This window comes from Pelophylax lessonae (assembly GCF_965119305.1).
Source record: "Pelophylax lessonae genome assembly, chromosome: 4".
Taxonomy (NCBI): Eukaryota; Metazoa; Chordata; class Amphibia; order Anura; family Ranidae; genus Pelophylax; species Pelophylax lessonae.
Genome location: NC_138771.1, coordinates 423,195,574 through 423,214,124, shown reverse-complemented (window position 1 = coordinate 423,214,124; position 18,551 = coordinate 423,195,574). Strand labels below are relative to the sequence as shown.

Sequence of the window (18,551 nt, the reverse complement as noted above, 5' to 3'; positions counted from 1 at the left end):
TCGGAGGACGTAAGAGAAAACTGAATTTTTGTAAAACCTTACCTGTAAAATTCCTTTCTCTGAGTCCTCCGACAGTCGCCGCCCCCCGCCCCTCTTTTGGGGTTTGGTTGTATACTCTACTGCTATTCCACTGAAACTGAGGTATGGGTACAGGAAGTAGGAGGTTATTGACTGAGGGGACCACCCCCTGGGGGTGGGATATGTTAAAAGCTTAATATTGACATATTCTGTTGCCTAGCTACTCCTACGGAGCAAAGGTCATTAACCCCATAGTGACGAATATGAAGTGGCGGCGACTGTCGGAGGACTCAGAGAAAGGAATTTTACAGGTAAGATTTTACAAAAGTTCCGTTTTTTGCCAAGTGGAACAAGAATCCACAGTCTCTGGGACGATATGATCCTGCTGAGTCAGGGTACGAGAGGGTCCCTGGTGGCTTCACTCTCTGGCTCTTCGACAGGGAAAATCCTTCCTTGCCCTGTACTGGACGGTGGTCACCACCGATGCCAGCCTGTCCGGGTGAGGAGGTGTTTTGAGCACGGATTGTGCTCAGAGGAGTCCAGACTACCCATCAATGTACTGGAACTTCGGGCGATCAGACTTTGGTTCATTGGATGGTTCGTCTTCAGGGGTGTCCGGTACGGATTCAATCAGACAATGCCATGGCGGTGGTATATGTCAATCACCAAAGGGGGCACAAAAGGTGTCCTTGAGGCTCAAAGTAGCCGGCATTCTAAGTTGGATGGAACGTTTTCTTCCAGCTCTCTGTGCTGTGCATATTCCTGGGGTGGAAAATTGGTAGGCGGATTACCTCAGTCTACAGGCCTTGGGCGACGGGGAGTGGTCTCTTCATTCGGAGGTGTTTCACCAGCTGTGTCTCTGGTGGGGAACTCCCGAGGTGGACCTGTTGGCCTCTCGCCTCAACCAGAAGGAGCAGACATTCGTGGTTGAGTTCCTCTAGCCAACGCCATGGGACGCACTTGTGGCTCCTTTGGGCCAGTACCGTCTGAGATATGCCTTTTCCCTCTCAAACTTCTGCCGAGTCTTCTACGGAGGATTGAGGCAGAAAGAATTCTGGTCATCCTTGTGGCCCCAGACTAACCTCGCCAGTCTTGGTACACGGATCTAGTACGGCTGGTCGCAGATGTCCCTTGGCGATTCTCCCTCTCCGAGAAGACTTGTTGGCCCAAGGGTCGATTTTTCCATCCTGCTTTTCAGTTGCTGGGTTCACGGCTTGGCTGTTGAAAGCCAGGTGCTGAAGGGTAGGGGGTTTTCTGACTCGGTGATTCCCACACTGTTCAAGGCTAAGAAATCTACCTCTAGGAAGATTTACCATCACGTTTGGAAAGCATGCATTGCTTGGTGTGAGTCTCTGGGGGTTTCTCCCAGTTCTTTATCGGTGGCTCGTATTTTGGCGTTCCTCCAAAGAGGTGTGGACCAGCGCCTGGCCCTGGGTACCATCAGGTTTCAGCCTTGCCGATTTTCGTTCAACGTTCTTTGGCTACGCATTCCTTGGTTCGCACCTTTTGTTCAGGGGGTTCGCCAGTTGGCTCCACCTGTGCGGTCTTTGTTGCCTCCATGGGATCTCAATTTGGTATTGTCGGTTCCTCAGAAACCGCCTTTTTTGAAAATATTTGCGATATTCCTTTGCTCACGTTGTCCCAGAAGGGTAGCCTTCTTAGTGACAATTACTTCCGCATGCAGGGTGTCCAAGCTGGCAGCCTTGTCTTGTCGTTCACCTTTTCTGGTGGTTAACAGAGATTAAGTAGTATTTCGCCCTTTTCAGTAGTTTCTTCCTAAGGTTGTTTCTGGTTTTGATCTGAATGAAGACATTGTGTTGCCTTCCCTCTGTCCTAAGCATCCTAAGGAGCTTGCCTTGCATTCTCTGGATGTGGTTCGGGTGATCAGGGTGTACCTGGCGGCAACAGAGTCATTTAGGAAATCAGATTCAACTTTTTGTCCTTTTTTATGGATGGACCTCGCAAAGAGTTGGTTGGGTCTGCTGTGACCATTTCCAGATGGATCAGCCAGACGGTAGTGCAGGCCTATTCGGTCAAGAGTCAGGTTCCTCCTTTACCTGTTAAGGCGCATTCTACACAGGCGCTTAGTGCTTCCTGAGCCTTCCGCCATCAAGCGTCAGTGATGCAGGTTTGCAAGGCGGTCACCTGGTCGTCTGAACACACTTTCACAAAATTCTACAAGGTAGATGTGTTGGCATCTGCAGATGCTGCTTTTGGCTGCAAGGTTTTGCAGGCCGCTGTTTGAGAGGACTTGGTCCTCTTTGAGGGTGTATTGTTTTTTTCAGGTGAGCTCCAGTTGTTCCTGGTTGAGCTCCATGTTACCTGGTTGGCTAGTTTTAGCCTTTGGGATTTTTTTCTGCTGTGTTTTTTGCTTTGGGACGTCCCAATGGTCAAGAAGATTCTGGAGCTGTGTCTGTCAATGAATGAAAGAGAAAATTGGATTTTTGTCTTACCTGTAAAATCCTTTTCTCTGATGTTCATTGACGGACACAGCACCCACCCCTCTATTGAATTGGGTTAATTTTCTTCTGACACTGCTTGCAACAAAACTGAATGCCTATAGCAGTTTACCCCCTGGGACTGCCCCATAGGCATGGTAAAGCTTTTTCCTGCCTAGTGCCCTACTTCTGTAGGAGGCAGTATAATCAATGGTCAAGAAGATTCTGGAGCTTTGTCCGTCAATGAACATCAGCAAAAAGGATTTTATGGTAAGGCAAAAAATCCTATTTTCATAGGTATTCTCTTTTTTTTTTTTTTCAATTATGTTTTATAAGTTTTTCAATGTTTAATGTTTTTTTTATTTTTTTATTTTTTTTTTAGGTCCGTGCTGAAATTGCCAGCAAGGAAAGAGAGGAGGAAGATTTGATGGAAAAGCCTCAAAAAGAGACAAAGTGAGTGACTTTAATGGCCTGGTTTTGTGGAATAACAAAATGTTCATTATGTGTCAGTGAAAATAAGGTAATTTCTAGGCAAAAGGTGACTCTTGTCATCTGTTTTAGAAAAGATTCAGCAATGCAGCAACCAATCCTTGGGAATGCAGAGCAGCTCAAATCTCGTTAGAAGATGCTCCTGAAATAAACTGGAGTGGTTTCTCAAAATATTTGGGCAGCTTTGCATTCCATAGGGATTTTGCCCTGAAGAAGAATATTATGCCCCGCAATGTAAAATATGAGGGTAAGGTGTGTGTTTGGGTTTTTTGTTTTATTTTTTTTTATTTTTTTACACTATCATGCAGTGATTTATACAGAGGGTGGGGGGCCTAGACCAATTTTGCTGCAAGATCTGTGTTAGGATATTGGCCACATGAGCAGTTTGTTGACTTCAGTGATTTTTTGGTCTGCTCTTAGATTTGCAATGTGAAATAGAGCAATAAAGCACAACCATTGTTCTTTGCCTTTAGAACTGGAAGTAGAGTAGTAGTAATTTTATATGTTGATCTATTATGCATATTTTTTCATGTCTCTTAAACCAAGCCTTGAGTTTATCTACACAATACAGACATACCTGGCTAGTACTTGAGTTTTTTTTTTACTGTTGTCTGGGTGGTACATTTATGTCTCATTATATTGTTTTGGTTTGTTGGAGACTGCTCTCTATAAATAAAGATTTTGAAAAAATCTGCTCAATGCAGCCCTCTCATCCTGCTCCCCTAGTTAGCATTGAGAAGGCTTGCCTAATAGTGTGTTCCTTTAACTAAATTGACTATTCCCTGATTGCATTTTGAGAGACTAACTCCTTTTCAATAGCATACTCTTTTGTGGGAGCCATTTAACAAATCTAAAATAGAAGGAATACGGTACGGTGTGCTTCTTCTTCTTCTTTTTTTTTTTTTTTTTTTTAATTAGAAACAAACGTTTATTGAGTATTGTGCAATAAAAGAGTTCTGAGTACAAGTATACAACGAGTACAGGAGGAACAGGTTATAATCGGATTGAAATAGAGTAAACATTAGCTTAGCATTCTTGCCCAGCTTCCAGTTGCACATGGAGTCCAGAGGGCCCGAAACAAGCAAGCCCGGTAGCCACACGCCACATCTAAGTGCACGTCACGGAAGATTGGAGCTGTCTGTCCCATACTTTATTGTACCTTTTCAGGCAAACCCTGTTAAGATATATTATTTTCTCTATCGTTCATTGACGGCTGGGACCGTGTTTCCAGGCCGAATGGGGGGTCTGCTGCCGGCGGTGGACGAAGGATCGATCGTGCGGGGGGGGGGTGGGGGGATCTCGGTCTGTACCTCCAGGGCCCACCTGCTGATCGATCCCACTGTGGAGTCTGAGGGGTGTCCCTAAGGGTCCTCGGTTGCTCTGCAGGCCGCGCGGAGCTTCCATTTCCTTTTAGCCACATGTGCTGAGGAGATCGGCGGCCGTCTTGGTACACCTGCGGCATGGCCATTTTGCGGTGGATTCTTCTGCTAGGAATCTGTATGGGAGTTCCTGGAGGCATTGTTCTGTGGGTGGAGCCCCTCCCTATACCCTGGGCGATTTCTCAACACATTTCCTTTTTGGAGAGCTTACTGCTGACACGTGCAGACGTCCTGGGCCTCCTGCTGCATCTTGGTACAGTGAGTCTGGGGGTCGGTCTCTCTCTCTCTCCTGGGGGTCTCCAGTGCGCTGCCTGACCTTCGGGGGGTGCTGTAGCGCAGTGGGACTTTTTGGGCAAAAAATAAATAAAAATTTTCCTACTTTTTTTTTTTTCAGCTTTTGCTGATGGGGTCCCCTGGTGCAACATGGACCCTACAGGTCATGTGTCCCCACCTGACCCCCTCGGGGAGGCCGCAGGGCCCTCCGAATCCCAGCTATCTACCCATGCAATTTCAGCGGTCCTGGAAGCGTTTGTGTCCCGGGTGGAGGTGGTCTTTAAAGGGTGAGGTGCTAAGAAATGCCCTCTGCATACCCCTGCCTCATCTAATGTCTCAGATTCTGAGTCTGGCTCAGCCACCGCAGACGTGGGTCTCCCTGCGGGGTCTGCTACCTCACGCCCTCTGTCTCCTCTGATAGTGAGGATAACGTTTCTACTTTCACCGCCGCGCAAGATAAGGCGCTGGTGGACGCACTAGTTTCAATGCGTGAGACGCTGAAATTGGAGGACGCAGCTGCGGCTGTGCCTGGGTCGCAGGTTACGTTTGGCACTCACAAGCCATCCAGAGCGGCAAAGATTTTTCCTTTTCCCGCATATTTTGCCAACATGCTCACAAAATAATGGGACCGTCCAAAACGTTCCCCTGGGGTGCCTAAGGGGATTGCTAAACCCTATTTGAGGAGTCTCTGGTAAAGAAGTGGACTGTGCCACCTAAGGTGGATCCCCCGGTCTCAAGACTGAATAAGGCTACCATTTCTCTGTCGCTCATTGAAAGGCGAAGGACTCATATCTTGATATCCGTAGGGTATTGCTGCCCCCTACAGGAGTAGGACACTAGGCAGAAAAAGAGTTCTGGCTACACCTATGGGCAGTCCCCCGGGGGTATACCCTCTCTCTTCCTGCTATAGGATGTCAGTTTTTTTCTGCCTAGTCAGGAGTAAGGACCTAAGTTCCTTGCTGGGATCTCTGGTCCTGGCAAGCTTTTTAGATTATTCTTCTTTTTTTTTTTTTTTTTTTTTTTTAGCTAGCTTTTTTTCTCCGGATTGTTCCTGTGAGATCTACAAGCAATTATGCCGGATCTGGGCGACGGGCTGGATGTTGAGATCCAGTGGTCACCCCAGGCGGCCTACGAGCGTGTGCAGGCCCTAGCTCTGCGCTGGGTCGGCCGCGACATAGTCCCACTGGAGTTAAACGTCTCGCCAGGTCGCATACGACCGGTCTGCGTTCCTATTGGCCAACATACCCCCCCCCCCCCCCACTACGGCAGCGAGGGGTTCTGTCAGGAGTTGGCGCCCGCCTGTTCCGGTATGGTGAGTTTTATTTTCCCCCTTTTCCTCATGTCGGGTTCTGGGGTGGATGCGGGCCCCTTCCTGGGATGGTCGGACCCCCGTTTCCCAGGTTCCCCTCTGTTCCACTGTGCACCCCCACCTAATATGCCCCCCCTTCCCCCCCCTCCTGGGGGGTCTCTGTCGCTAATGGGGATGTGGGGAGACTGGATCTGCATTGCAGGCCGCTAAGGGGTCGGAGGTCCCTCCGGTGCCGGACGGACGTTGTGCGGGGGTGGGGTCCTACCTGGCTCCCCAGGGCCCACCTGCTGGTCGCTCGTCTGTCAGTCAGGAGGGGGGCCCCCTTTACCGCCGCAGGCGGGGCAGCCATTTTCTTGAAGCCTCCATGTGCTCTGCATGGCGGCGGCCATCTTGCTACACCCGGCTCGGGTTTTTCCTCAGATCTGGGATACTGTGGTAGTTCCTGGAGGCGTGTAAGGGGGTGAAGCCCCTCCCTAGACCCGGGAACACCGCTCTGCAGGCCTTCCTTTTGAGAGGACGATCTCAGACATCCTGGGACTTCTGGTGCATCTTACTGTGGGTGGTGAGCCTTGGGGGGTCTCTCGCGCTCTCTCTCTCTCTCTCTCTCTCTGCGGGGGTTTCTAGGCACGCTACCTGACCACTGGGGGGCGCTGTAGCTCTTGGAGACATTTTCCACAAAAAAAAAAACGTTTTTCCGTTTTGTCAAACTTTGCTAACTGGTCTCTTTGGTGTACCATGGACCCTGCTGAACACGTGTCCCCACCTGATCCCCTCGAGGTGACTGCAGGGCCTTTCCAGTTCCCATTTCACTATAGATGCACTTTTGGCGGTCCTGGAGTTGTTTGTGTCCCGGGTGGAGGTGGCCTTTCAGGGGCGAGGTGCTAAAAAACGTCCCCCGCCTATCCCTGCCTCGTGTGATGCCTCAGATTCCGAATCTGAACCAGTCACTGCTGACACAGGTCTCCCTTCTGGGGCTGCTGCCTCGCGCCCGTCTCCTCTGATAGTGAGGATGACCTTTCTGCCTCCGCTGTCGTGCAAGACAAGGCGCTGGTGGACACACTGATTGTGTCTATCCGTGATACATTAAAGCTGGAGGACGCAGCTGCGGCTGTGCCTGATACGCAGGTTGCCTTTGGCACTCGCAAGCCCTTCAGGGTGACAAAGGTATTTTCTTTTCCCACATGCTTTGACGATATCATTAAGAAAGAGTGGGACCGTACGAAAAACTCCCCTGGGATGCCTAAGCGGATTGCTAGGTGCTACCCGTTTGAGGAGTCCCTCATTAAAAAGTGGATGGTGCCGCCTACGGTGGATCCGCCGATCTCCAGGCTAAATAAAGCTACTGTGATCCCTGTGGAGGATTCCCCCGTCCTTTAGGGATCCGGTTGATCGTAGGGCGGAGTCTGTGTCCCGCACTATGTTCACCCTGGCGGGGTCTGCCTTAAGACAAGTGTTTACCATTGCCCTCGTTTCACAAACATTAACGGAATGGACCAAGGTATTAAGCTGTGACCTAGAGGGGAGAAACCTCCCCCCTGCCGTGTCGGAGTTGCTAGACCAGATGGTGCAGGGGCTGCAATTTGTTTGCGACGCCGCACTGGATACTGCTCCAATGCTGAGGCGTTTGTCGTTTTCATTGGTGGTCCTCCTGCGCATGCTGTGGCTGAAGTGCTGGTCTGCCGATCAGGCTTCTAAAAAAGCCTTGACCTCCCTTTTCAGGGGGATCACCGGTTTGGTGCAACCTTGGATGATTTTATCAAGGCTCTCACTGGGGGTAAGAGCACCTTTCTCCCACAGGCTGCCAAGGGTAATGACCCTCGTCGCAGACAAGACAAATGGGTTCACGAGGGCATACGTTCGGGGTACAAGATCGAGTTCTGATCAGTTCCACCGGTAAGGTTCTTCCCTTCCAACGTGAGGCTGTCCCCAGATCGCTTAAGGGCTCTGTTAGGGGCAGTACAGGACTTGGTACAACAGAGATTAATAGTTCCGGTTCCGTGTGGGGAATGTTTTCGGGCTTTTACTCAAATCTGTTCACAGTGCCCAGAAAGGAGGGCAAGGTGCGTCCAATCCTGGACTTAAAGGCGCTGAATTGTTTTGTCCGGGTGCAAAAATTCAAGATGGAGTCCATTCGCACGGTGGTGGCCTCCCTGCATCAGGGGGACTTCTTGGCCTCCATAGACATCAAAGATGCCTACCTTCACATTCCCATTTACGCAGGACACCAACGTTTTCTGCGCTTTGCAGTGGGAGAGGACCATTATCAGTTTGTGGTGTTACCTTTTGGTCTCGCCTCTGCTCCCCGGGTCTTCACAAAGGTTTTGGCTCCGGTTCAGGCGCTGTTGCGGCAACGGGGGATATCGGTCCTGGGCTACCTGGACGATCTCCTCCTCCGTGCGGAGTCTCCGCAGGCTCTGATGGCGAATTTGGAGATCACCATGACCTCTCTGGAAGAGTTCGAGTGGCTTGTGAACCTGCAGAAGTCATCCTTGGTCCCCTCCAGGAGACTGGACTATCTGGACCTGACTTTGGATGCGTCCTTGGCCAAGGTGTTTCTCCCTGCGGACAAACTTCAGAAAATCCAAACAGCGACTCAGCTGTTGCTGTCCACCAAATGGTCTTCCCTTCGGACCTGCGTGAGAGTTCTGGGACTGATGGTGGCGTCTTTCGAGGCGGTACCTTTTACTCAATTTCATACGAGGACCCTCCAAAAGGAGATCCATCTCAAATGGAACAGGAATCCCGATTCTCTGGACAATCGGATCCGGCTGAGCGAGCGGACCACGGAGTCCCTGGTATGGTGGCTTCGGTCTCCGATGCTCGGTCAAGGAAGATCCTTTCTTCCGATCTATTGGACGATTGTCACCACGGATGCCAGTCTATCCGGGTGGGGAGGGGTTCTCGGCAGGTTTTCTTCTCGGGGAATCTGGTCCCTGGAAGAATCCAGGTTGCTGAAAAATGTATTGGAACTGAGAGCGATCAGGCTTTGCCTGGTTCAATGGACCAAGCATCTTCGGGCTGTCCAGTGCGGATTCAGTCAGACAACGCCACGGCCGTGGCTTAGGTCAATCACTAAGGGGGCACCAAGAGTGTCCTTGTGGCCTTGGAAGTGGCCGGCATCCTTTGTTGGGCGGAACGCTTTGTTCCAGCTCTCTCCGCTGTTCACATTCCTGGCGTGGAAAATTGGCAGGGGGATTTTCTCAGCCGACACACCTTAAATCAAGGGGTATGGTCTCTTCATCCGGAGGTGTTTCACCAGTTGTGCCTTCGTTGGGGCAACCCGGATGTGGATCTGTTGGCGTCCCGGATCAACAGGAAAGAGGTTTGTAGCCCGATCCCGAGATCCTCTGGCAGACGCCACAGACGCGCTGGTGGCCCCATGGGGGCAGTATCAGCTGCTGTATGCCTTTCCTCCTCTCAAGTTGCTGCTGAGACTTCTTTGCAGGATAGAGGCAGAAGGGATTCCGGTAATTCTTGTGGTTTCGGACTGGCCTCGTAGCGCCTGGTACACCGACTTGGTCAGGCTGGTCGCAGACGCTCCATGGAGGCTTCCTCTCAGGGAGGATCTGCTGTCTCAGGGGCCGATCTTCCATCCTGCTTTACAGTCGCAGGCTTTGACGGCTTGGCTGTTGAGAGCCAGGTGCTGAAGGACAGGGGAGTGTCTGCTTCAGTAATTACTACTCCTGCTTAAAGCGAGGAAAGCGACTTCTAGAAAGATCTATCCTCATATGTGGAAGTCTTATATTGCGTGGTGTGAGTGAGTCCCTCGGGGTTCCTCCACGTTCTTACTCGGTGGCTTGGGTCTTGGCCTTCCTTCAACGGGGGGTTGAGCAGAAGCTGGCTTTGAGTACTATCAAGGGTCAGGTTTCGGCCTTGGCGATTTTCTCCAGAGGCCACTGGCCACTCATTCCCTGGTGCGAAATTTCATCCAGGGGGTGAGGCACCTGGTTCCTCCGGAGTAATAGTTCCGGTTCCATGTATGGAACGTTTTCAGGGCTTTTATTCAAATCTGTTCACAGTTCCCAAGAAGAAAGGCAAGGTGTGTCCAATCCTGGATCTGAGGGCACTGAATGATTTTGTGCGAGTTCAAAAATTCAAGATGGAATCTGTTCACGCGGTGGTGGCTTCCCTACATCAGGGGGATTTCCTGGCCTCCATAGACATCCAAGATGCCTACCTACACATCCCAATCTGTGCAGGACACCAACGGTTTCTCAGTTTTGCCGTGGGGTAGGATCACTATCAGTTTGTGGCATTGCCCTTTGGTCTCGCCTCTGCTCCTCGGGTTTTCACAAAGGTGTTGGCTCCGATCCTGGCACTGCTACGGCAGCGGGGGATATCGGTCCTGGGTTACCTTGATGATCTGCTACTCCGGACGGAGTCCCCTACGGTGCCGGAAACAAATTTGAAAATCACCATGGGAACTCTGGAGGAGTTTGGGTGGATTCTAAATCTTCAGAAGTTGTCCTTGGTCCCTGCTATGAGACTGGACTACCTGGGCCTGACTCTGGACTCCTCCTCAGCCAGGGTGTTTCTTCCTCCGGAAAAACTCCAGATCGCGGTTCAGTTGTTGCTGTCCAGCAAATGGTCGTCCCTTCGGATCTGTATGAGAGTACTGGGACTGGTGGTGTCCTCCTTCAAGGCGGTCCCCTTCGCTCAACTCCACGCGAAGATCCTCCGGAAGGAAACCCTTCTCAAATGGAACAAGAATCCCTGGACAATCGGATCCAAATGAGCCAGGTTACCAGGGAGTCCCTGATCTGGTGGCTTGGGTCCCCAATGCTCAGGGAAGGGAAATTCTTCCTCCCTATGTATTGGACAATTGTCACCACGTATGCAAGCCAGTCTGGGTGGGGGTTCTCGGCAGGTTATCTGCGCAGGGAGTCTGGGCCCTGGAGGAATCCAGGTTATCGATCAATGTCCTGGAGCTGAGAGCGATCCGGCTTTGCCTAGTCCACTGGACCGAGCACCTGCGGGGTTGTCCAGTGCGCATTCAATCGGACAATGCCACCGCCCATGGCTTATGTCAATCACCAAGGGGGCACCAAGAGTGTCTTTGCGGCCTTGGAAGTGGCAGGCATTCTTCGTTGGGCTGAGCGCTTTGTTCCAGCTCTCTCCGCTGTTCACATTCCAGGAGTGGAAAATTGGCAGGCGGATTACCTCAGTCGACAGGCCTTGGATACAGGGGAATGGTGCCTCCATCCGGATGTGTTCCGGCAGTTATGTCTTCGTTGGGGCAGTCCAGACATAGATCTGTTGGCATCTTGGATCAACAGAAAAGTGCAGAGGTTTGTGGCCCGCTCCCGGGACCCTCTGGCAGACGCCGCAGATGCGCTGGTGGCCCCGTGGGGTCAGTATCGGCTGATGTACGCCTTTCCTTCTCTCAAGTTGCTGCCGAGACTCTTCGCAGGATCGGGTCGGAAGGGATTCCGATCATTCTTGTGGCTCCCGAGCTTGGTACGCCTACCTGGTCAGGCTAGTCACAGACGCTCCTTGGGGCCTTTCTTCTAAGGGAGGATCTACTGTCTCAAGGACCAATCTTCCATCCTGCTTTACGGTCGCTGGCTTTGACTGCTTGGCTGTTGAAAGCCAGGTGCTGAAGGACAGGGGGTTGCCTGCTTCAGTGATTCCCACTCTGCTTAAAGCGGTTGTATACTAAAAAAAATAATAAAAATGCATGCGGGAGTCATTTTTCGGCAAGTGCCCGGCATGGAACTCTGAAGGTCTGCCAGACCTTCAGAGCGCATGCGCCGCTAGCGTCAGCGGCTGCATGCAGGGCAAATATCTCCTAAACTGTGCAGGTTTAGGAGATATTAATTGTACCTACAGGTAAGCCTTATTATAGGCTTACCTGTAGGTAAAAGTCACAAAAATGAAAAATTAGTATACTACCGCTTTAAAGCGAGAGAAGTAACTAACTTCTAGGAAAATCTATTATCGTACGTGGAAGTCGTACATTGCGGGGTGTGAGTCTCTTGCGGTTCACCCTTGTTTATACTAGGTGGCGCAGATTTTGGCTTTCCTTCAACGGGCAGTTGATCAAAAGTTGGCCTTGAGTACTATCGAGGGTGAGGTTTCGGCCTTGCCGATTTTTTTTTTTTTTTTTTCCCAGAGTCCATTAGCCACCCATTCCGTGGTGCGACCCCCCCCCCCCCCAACATGGTAAATGTGTGACAAATTGGCCACAATGTAATAAGCCCCAAAATCCGGTACGGCCAGCCCGCCTAGATTCATAAGCTGCTGTGTGTGCGGCCAGGCCAATTTTTGCCTGCCCACACACCACATGAAGGTTTTTAGCAGTCTGTCTAAAATCTTGAAATACCTGTAGGGGGATGTAAGTTGGGGAGTTATTTTTAGACCTGAGAATTTACCAAAGTTTTCAATAGTGAACAAAGCTGTCAACAGGGAAGGGCCTGAGTCTGCTAGATAGAGAATCATGTCATCTGCATAAAGTCCTATTTTTTCCTCAAGACTTCCGGATCTCAGTCCATGTATGTCAGGGTGGTTTCTTGGAGCTATTGCCAGGGGTTCTACAGCTATGGCTTATAGTAGGGTTGATATTGGGCATCCCTGTCGCGTCCCCCTTGATAGGGGGAACGGCTCAGAAGTCCAACCATTGGCTACCACTCTAGCCCGAGGCCGGTGATAGAGGGTCGTAAGCCACTTAACAAAATTAGGTCCAAGGCCAAACCTCCAGAACCACTGCCATAGATACTGCCACTCTACCGAGTCGAAGGCTTTGGCAGCGTCTAGTCACGATTACTCTGGAACCCACTTGGTCATGAGGGGCTTGAATATTCATAAACAGTCATCTCGTCTTAAAGGCTGCGTTTTTGGTTGGCATAAAGCCTCTTTGGTCTGAATGTATGATTGTCAAAATTACTTTAAGTCTTAGAGCTAGGATTTATGCTAATATTTTAAAGTAGCTTTGAAGCAACGAGATGGGTCTATACGATTCAGGGTATTGAGGATCTTTCCTCCATTTTGATAAACCCTATCAGCGCTTCGCTCATGGAATCCGACAGTACAGCCGCCTCAAACATAGCGTATACTGCTAAAAGTCTTGGCCGCAAAGTACCGGACAACGGGGCATAAAATTCAACCAGAAGCCCACCGGGGCCTTGGCCTTTGCGAAGTGGGAGATCGCAGGACAATGTCGTAGATGGAGATAGGGCTTCCAACATTGCTACCTGCTCGGATGTCAATGTGGGGAAATTGGCAGAGTCTAATAATTGTGATAAGTCTTGAGGGGCTCTTAGCGGTATAAACTTCTCTATAGAAGGAATCAAATTCTCTAGCAATAGCCGCTGGATCTGTGGGGTCTTCCGACGCCACTTGATGGAGTGTAATAACCTTTAGGGGTCTGGTATCTAAATGTGCTAAGTAAGCTAAAATCTTGCCCGTTTTTTCGCTGTGTTCAAAGGCCCTCTGTTTGCAAAAGAACAGTTTGTGATTAGCTTTTTCTCAACATATTTGCTCTACCGCTCTAGTTTTTGTGCTAGTAGGTCTGGAGATGGAGAATGCACATACTGGCTCTCCAGGGCAGCCAGCTGCGTCTCCGCCTGAAGGTACCCGGCTTATGAAGCCCTCTTAAATCTAGAGATACGTTCTGTTAAAAGTAGATGCGTGTGTTTTTTAAATGCGTCCCAAACGACCAATGGGGAGGCAGATTGTGCATTAGAGTCAAAATAGAATTCCCTTTCCCTATCCAGGTGGTTAATGTCTGGATTCAGCCTCCAGTGCACCACCGGAGGATCACTAAAAGGGGTCAGTATAACCCAGTAGGTGGCATGGTCTGATAGTGACCTGGGGTCAAAACCAGACACCTGCAACATTGGGGTCAGGGTTTGGGAGACCCAAATGGAGTCGATTCGAGACATAGTGGAGCGAGTGGCCGAAAAACAAGAGTAGGCCGTTTGGTGGGGTACAGGTATCTCCACGTATCAATTAGAGCAAAGCTATGCATGAGTCTGCTGAATCTAGTTTCATGATTAGGAGCCTCCGCCACCGAGGGTAGGCCCATTCAATTTCTATCCACATGTGGGTTCGACACCATATTGAAGTCACCAAGCAATTTTGCCGGGACCGTAGGAAATCTGGACATGGAATACCAAGTCCTTGCTAGGGACAGTGGCATTATATGGCGGAGGCATGTACCAAGCCAGTATCATCACACCATTACCCCTGATTTTACCAAAAACAAAGACCTACTGCCCTGGGGATCCAACACTACCTCCTGGGTCTCAAACGGTACCGACTTAGAAATGAGCAGTGAGACACTCCTGGAATACGGAGTATGTAACACATGAAAAGACCACCCAACCAGGGTCGTCTTGGTGCCCCCCGCATGGAGCCTTCTGCATGGGTTTCTACCAGGGCCACAATATCCACCCCCTGTTCCTTTTAGGTAGGAAAAAATAACTGTGCGTTTTTATTTTGTCACGTAAGCCCCGCACATTCCAGGTAAGTACCTTTTTTAACCACTTGCCGACCGCCGCACGACTATTTACTGTGGCAGTCAGCCCCCTACAGGCAAAGTGACGTAGGGGTACGTCGCTCGCCCACGAGCCTGTAAGGGGTGAGCGCGCGCCGGCGGCGTGCTCCCTCCCCCGCTCGTTCCCGGCCTAGCCAGCGCGTGTGACCGGCAGCTCCGATGTCCGCCGGCCACTCGCGATCTCCCTCAGGAGAGGGAGAAAGACAAGACGGCTGATGTAAACACAGCCGCCTGTCATTCTCCCTGAAGTAATGACAGAGGCTATGCCATCCTGCTATGTAGGATCGTATGTCTCTGTGATTACTACACTAGCCACGCCCCCTAACAGAATCACGCCCCAAGGGACACACTTAACCCCCTGATCACCAATAAAGTTAACCCCTTCCCTGCCAGTGTCATTTTTACTGTAACAGTGCATATTTATAGCACTGATTACTGTAGTAATGTCACTGGTAACCCCAAAAGTGTCAAAAATGTCAGTCGGGTCCGATCTGTCTGCCAAAATGTTGCAGTCCCGCAAAAAAAAAATCGCAGATCGCCGCCATTACTACAGTAGTTAAAAAAAAAAAAAAAAACAATAAAAATGGCATAAATCTTTCCCGTAGTTAGTAAACGCAATAACTTTTGTGGAAACCAATCAAAATACCCTTTTTTTTTTTTTTTTTTTTATACCAAAAATATGTAGCAGAAAACAAATTGTCCTAAAATGTTAAAAAATTTTGATTTTTACATTTTTTTTTTTTGAGAATTTCAGATAAAAAATTGGAAAAATATTGTTATTTTTTCAAAATTGTTGCTTTTTTTTTTTTTTTTGTTATAGCGCAAAAAATAAAAATCGCACAGGTGATCAAATACCGCCAAAAGAAAGCTCTGTTTGTGGGAAAAAAAGAGCGTCAATTTCATTTGGGTACAGCATCGCATGACCGCGCAATTGTCTGTTAAAATCACGCAGTGCCGAATCGCAAAATAGGGCCTGGTCATTGAGCAGCCAAATCCTCTGGGACTTAAGTGGTTAACTTTGCCATAATGTGAATGGATAGATCTGGCACATTAGGATGAGTTCAAAGATCCCCAGAGCAAGCAGCACCGCCACATCTGCACATTTGTATGCAAGACATAAAATTGAGAAGTAAAGCATAAACCTCATTCGTTTCTCAGTATACCCAATTAGTAGAAGTGTGTCACAAAACTCAATAGTAAATAAATCCCTAGCCCACCCAGCTCTACACTAACCCCATGTGTCCCAGAACAAACAATAACTGAAACGCAGAAAATGATGTCCAGCGTGGTGTTGCAGGCCCAGTACTTCCCAGACATCAGCTGGGGCACAGTACTTGTAAAAGTAGTTAACCCTGAGGATTGGCAAAATGGGGGCGAATGTTCACCGAAGGGTAGTCCCAGTAATAGGACTCAACGGCTAGCGGGAACAGTACCATGCCACCTAGAATGAGCCAGTTTGTCTCCCGGCGGGAGGAGTATATAAGTCATGGCATCATTATATGCGGGACACGATCTCGGCTTGTTTTCCGTCATCCAACAGAACGGGGGTATAGTCAAGAACATAAAATGGGGGGGGGGGAAACCTGAGGAAATAAAGAGTGGTCCATCCCATCCAGCGACTGAGTTTCAGGGTATAATTGTAATTGGTGGTATTCTGCAAAACGAAGAAGAAGTGAAATAGATGTCTAATAGTAAGCTCCATAAAAAGATGCGAGGTGGATCCAGAGTAGGTGGTGGTGTTTTCGGGCATCCGGGTAGTTGTCAAGCCAGGCGACCGCAGCATCTGGGTCCTCAAGAAAATGGACATGGTCCTCTCCCGCTACCCGCAGGCGTGCGGGAAAGAGCATGAAATATTTCAGATTGCGGGTGCGTAAGCGCCTCTTGATCTCTGTAAACTGGCTGCGTTGTCTCTGCACCTCTGCAGAGAAGTCGGGAAAAGCCAGAACTTGATGATTATCCAGGGGTATGTTGCCTTTCTCTTTAGACAGACGAAGTACAGCATCACAGTCTCTATAATTGAGAAACTTTGCAATGAAGACTCTCGGTAGTGCTCCCTGGGGTGTTTTTTTTTTTTTTTGCTGGCATCCGCTGGGCACGATCCACGACAAAGGCCTGGGAGAAGGCAGCGCGGTCATAGGTAGTGAAAGGTAGCCGGATTGGTGCCCTCTGCACCCTCAGGGAGTCCAATGAATCGCAAGTTGTTGCGCCTCACCCAGTTCTCGAGGTCATCTTGTTTCTGGTATAACTGAACGATGTCGCAGGATGCCTGTTCCACTGCATTCCCAATAGGGGGGATCTCGTCCTCCACGCAGCTCAGGTGGTCCTCTGCCTCTGTAATTGGGCCTCTGAGTTTCTGGAGGTCCTGGCGCATGAGGGATATATCCACCTTTACCTCCTCCAGCTTCGTAGTGAGCGTCGTCTGACACTGTGAGATAGCCTCCAGGATTCTTCACTGGTCAGCAGCTGGAGCTGGGGAAGAAGATGGTAAGCCACCATCTTTGAACTGCTTGTCTCTGTCCTGCCCTCGAAACTTCTCAAGTTTTGCGGTGGTCTCTGTAGCTTTGCGTGGCGGGGACATGTCGACAGGTCATGCTGGGATACCTGTGTCTTATTGAAGGCGATTTGGCACGATATTGGAGATACAGGATCAATGAAAAAGAACGCCCCCGGGAGGGCTCGGCTCACACGCGTCCTACCACATGAAGCTTCATGCCATGCCCCCACGGTGTGCTTCTTTAGCTTGCTGTTGGATTATTTATTAGGCAGTCCAAGGGTGGCAAGGAAGACAACACTGTTACTAATTGCAAGATCGTGACAGGGTTATCAGTCTGCTACAAGTGAGAAACTTGCAAAGGATTCAAAGATTTGTTCAAAAAAACTTTACACAGCGAGTTATGATTTCAAAACATCCTGAAAACAGATTGGATCGCACTTTAGGTCATGTGATACACTGAATACTGAAACAGTCTTTCCATTATTCCGTTAAAGAATAAAAGTTGTACTAGATGGAAATTACTCCACCCCTATGGTCTTTCATTTCCACACATTATAGTTACAATGTGCTGTATATAAGATCTTCATATCCTAACATTTATGTTTTTTACCACTAGGAAAGATGAGGATCCCGAGCATAAAATTGAATTTAAAACCCGGCTTGGTAAGTTTTTTATAAGGCCTTATTTAAGGCTTATTATATTAAAAAAAAAAAAAATAATAATAAAATGTATTTATTTGAGCTAAACATATTTTTCTGCCAACAGGTCGAAATGTGTACCGTAACCTATTTAAAAGCAAGGCATATGAGCGCAATGAACTGTTTCTGCCAGGTCGAATGGCATATGTGGTTGATTTAGATGATGAGTATGCGGACACCGATATTCCAACCACACTCATTCGAAGCAAGGCTGACTGCCCAACCATGGAGGTAAGATGTTTTAGCTAAAATTTGGCAGTCCTATGGGTGGGTTATGAAAGTATTATGTCCCATATGTATTCGGTGTGAATCATTCATGAGCATGTTTGACATGGAAGTAAATGCCTGCACATTGTCTGAGCCTAGGGCAGATATAAAGCAGTTTTACACTTGTACATATTGTAAGAAAATTACTTTTTTGTACATTTTACACTAAAATGGCGGGCCAGCTATCCAGCTGAATGTTGACACCATTTAGCTGAATGAACCTTTATTAGATCCTCTCTCTTGATTGCTAATTAAATTAGGTAATGACTCTACTATGCAATTCTTTAAAATCTCTTCTGACCTGACAACTAGGAAATAATAGTAATGTTTCCTGGAAAATGGAACAAAGGGCATTTCTTACAGCTAGCCTCCACACAGAATCAGCCATAGGGAGGTTAAAGTGAAACCGTGCTTTGACTACACAGGGCAATGCAGCAGGCTCACTTCATTGCAAGCCAGTGTACTAACCTTCCTTTTTGCTCCCCTGCTGCTCCATTTACTGAATCACATCCTCCTTCATACCTTGAGGTACTGGGGATAGCCTTTTGCCCTTGGCACTGAATGAAGTGGAAGGAAAGTGAAGGAAGGCTAAGGGGGAGATTTACTAAAACTGGTGCACCCAGAATCTGGTGGAGCTGTGCATAGTAACCAAACATCTTTTAACTTCAGCGTGTTCAATTAAGCGTTGACA

The 18,551-nt window shown here is 49.0% G+C and overlaps 1 protein-coding gene across 1 annotated transcript in view; it reads left to right on the top strand.

Moving 5' to 3' along the window:
• IK (IK cytokine) overlaps positions 1 to 18,551 on the top strand; it is a 74,324-nt gene that overhangs the window by 15,320 nt on the left and 40,453 nt on the right. Inside the window, exons 7-9 of the mRNA XM_082255004.1 lie at positions 2,839 to 2,909; positions 17,511 to 17,557; positions 17,661 to 17,824. Of these exons, the coding sequence (XP_082111130.1) occupies positions 2,839 to 2,909; positions 17,511 to 17,557; positions 17,661 to 17,824 (282 nt within the window). The remainder of the gene's footprint in view (positions 1 to 2,838; positions 2,910 to 17,510; positions 17,558 to 17,660; positions 17,825 to 18,551) is intronic.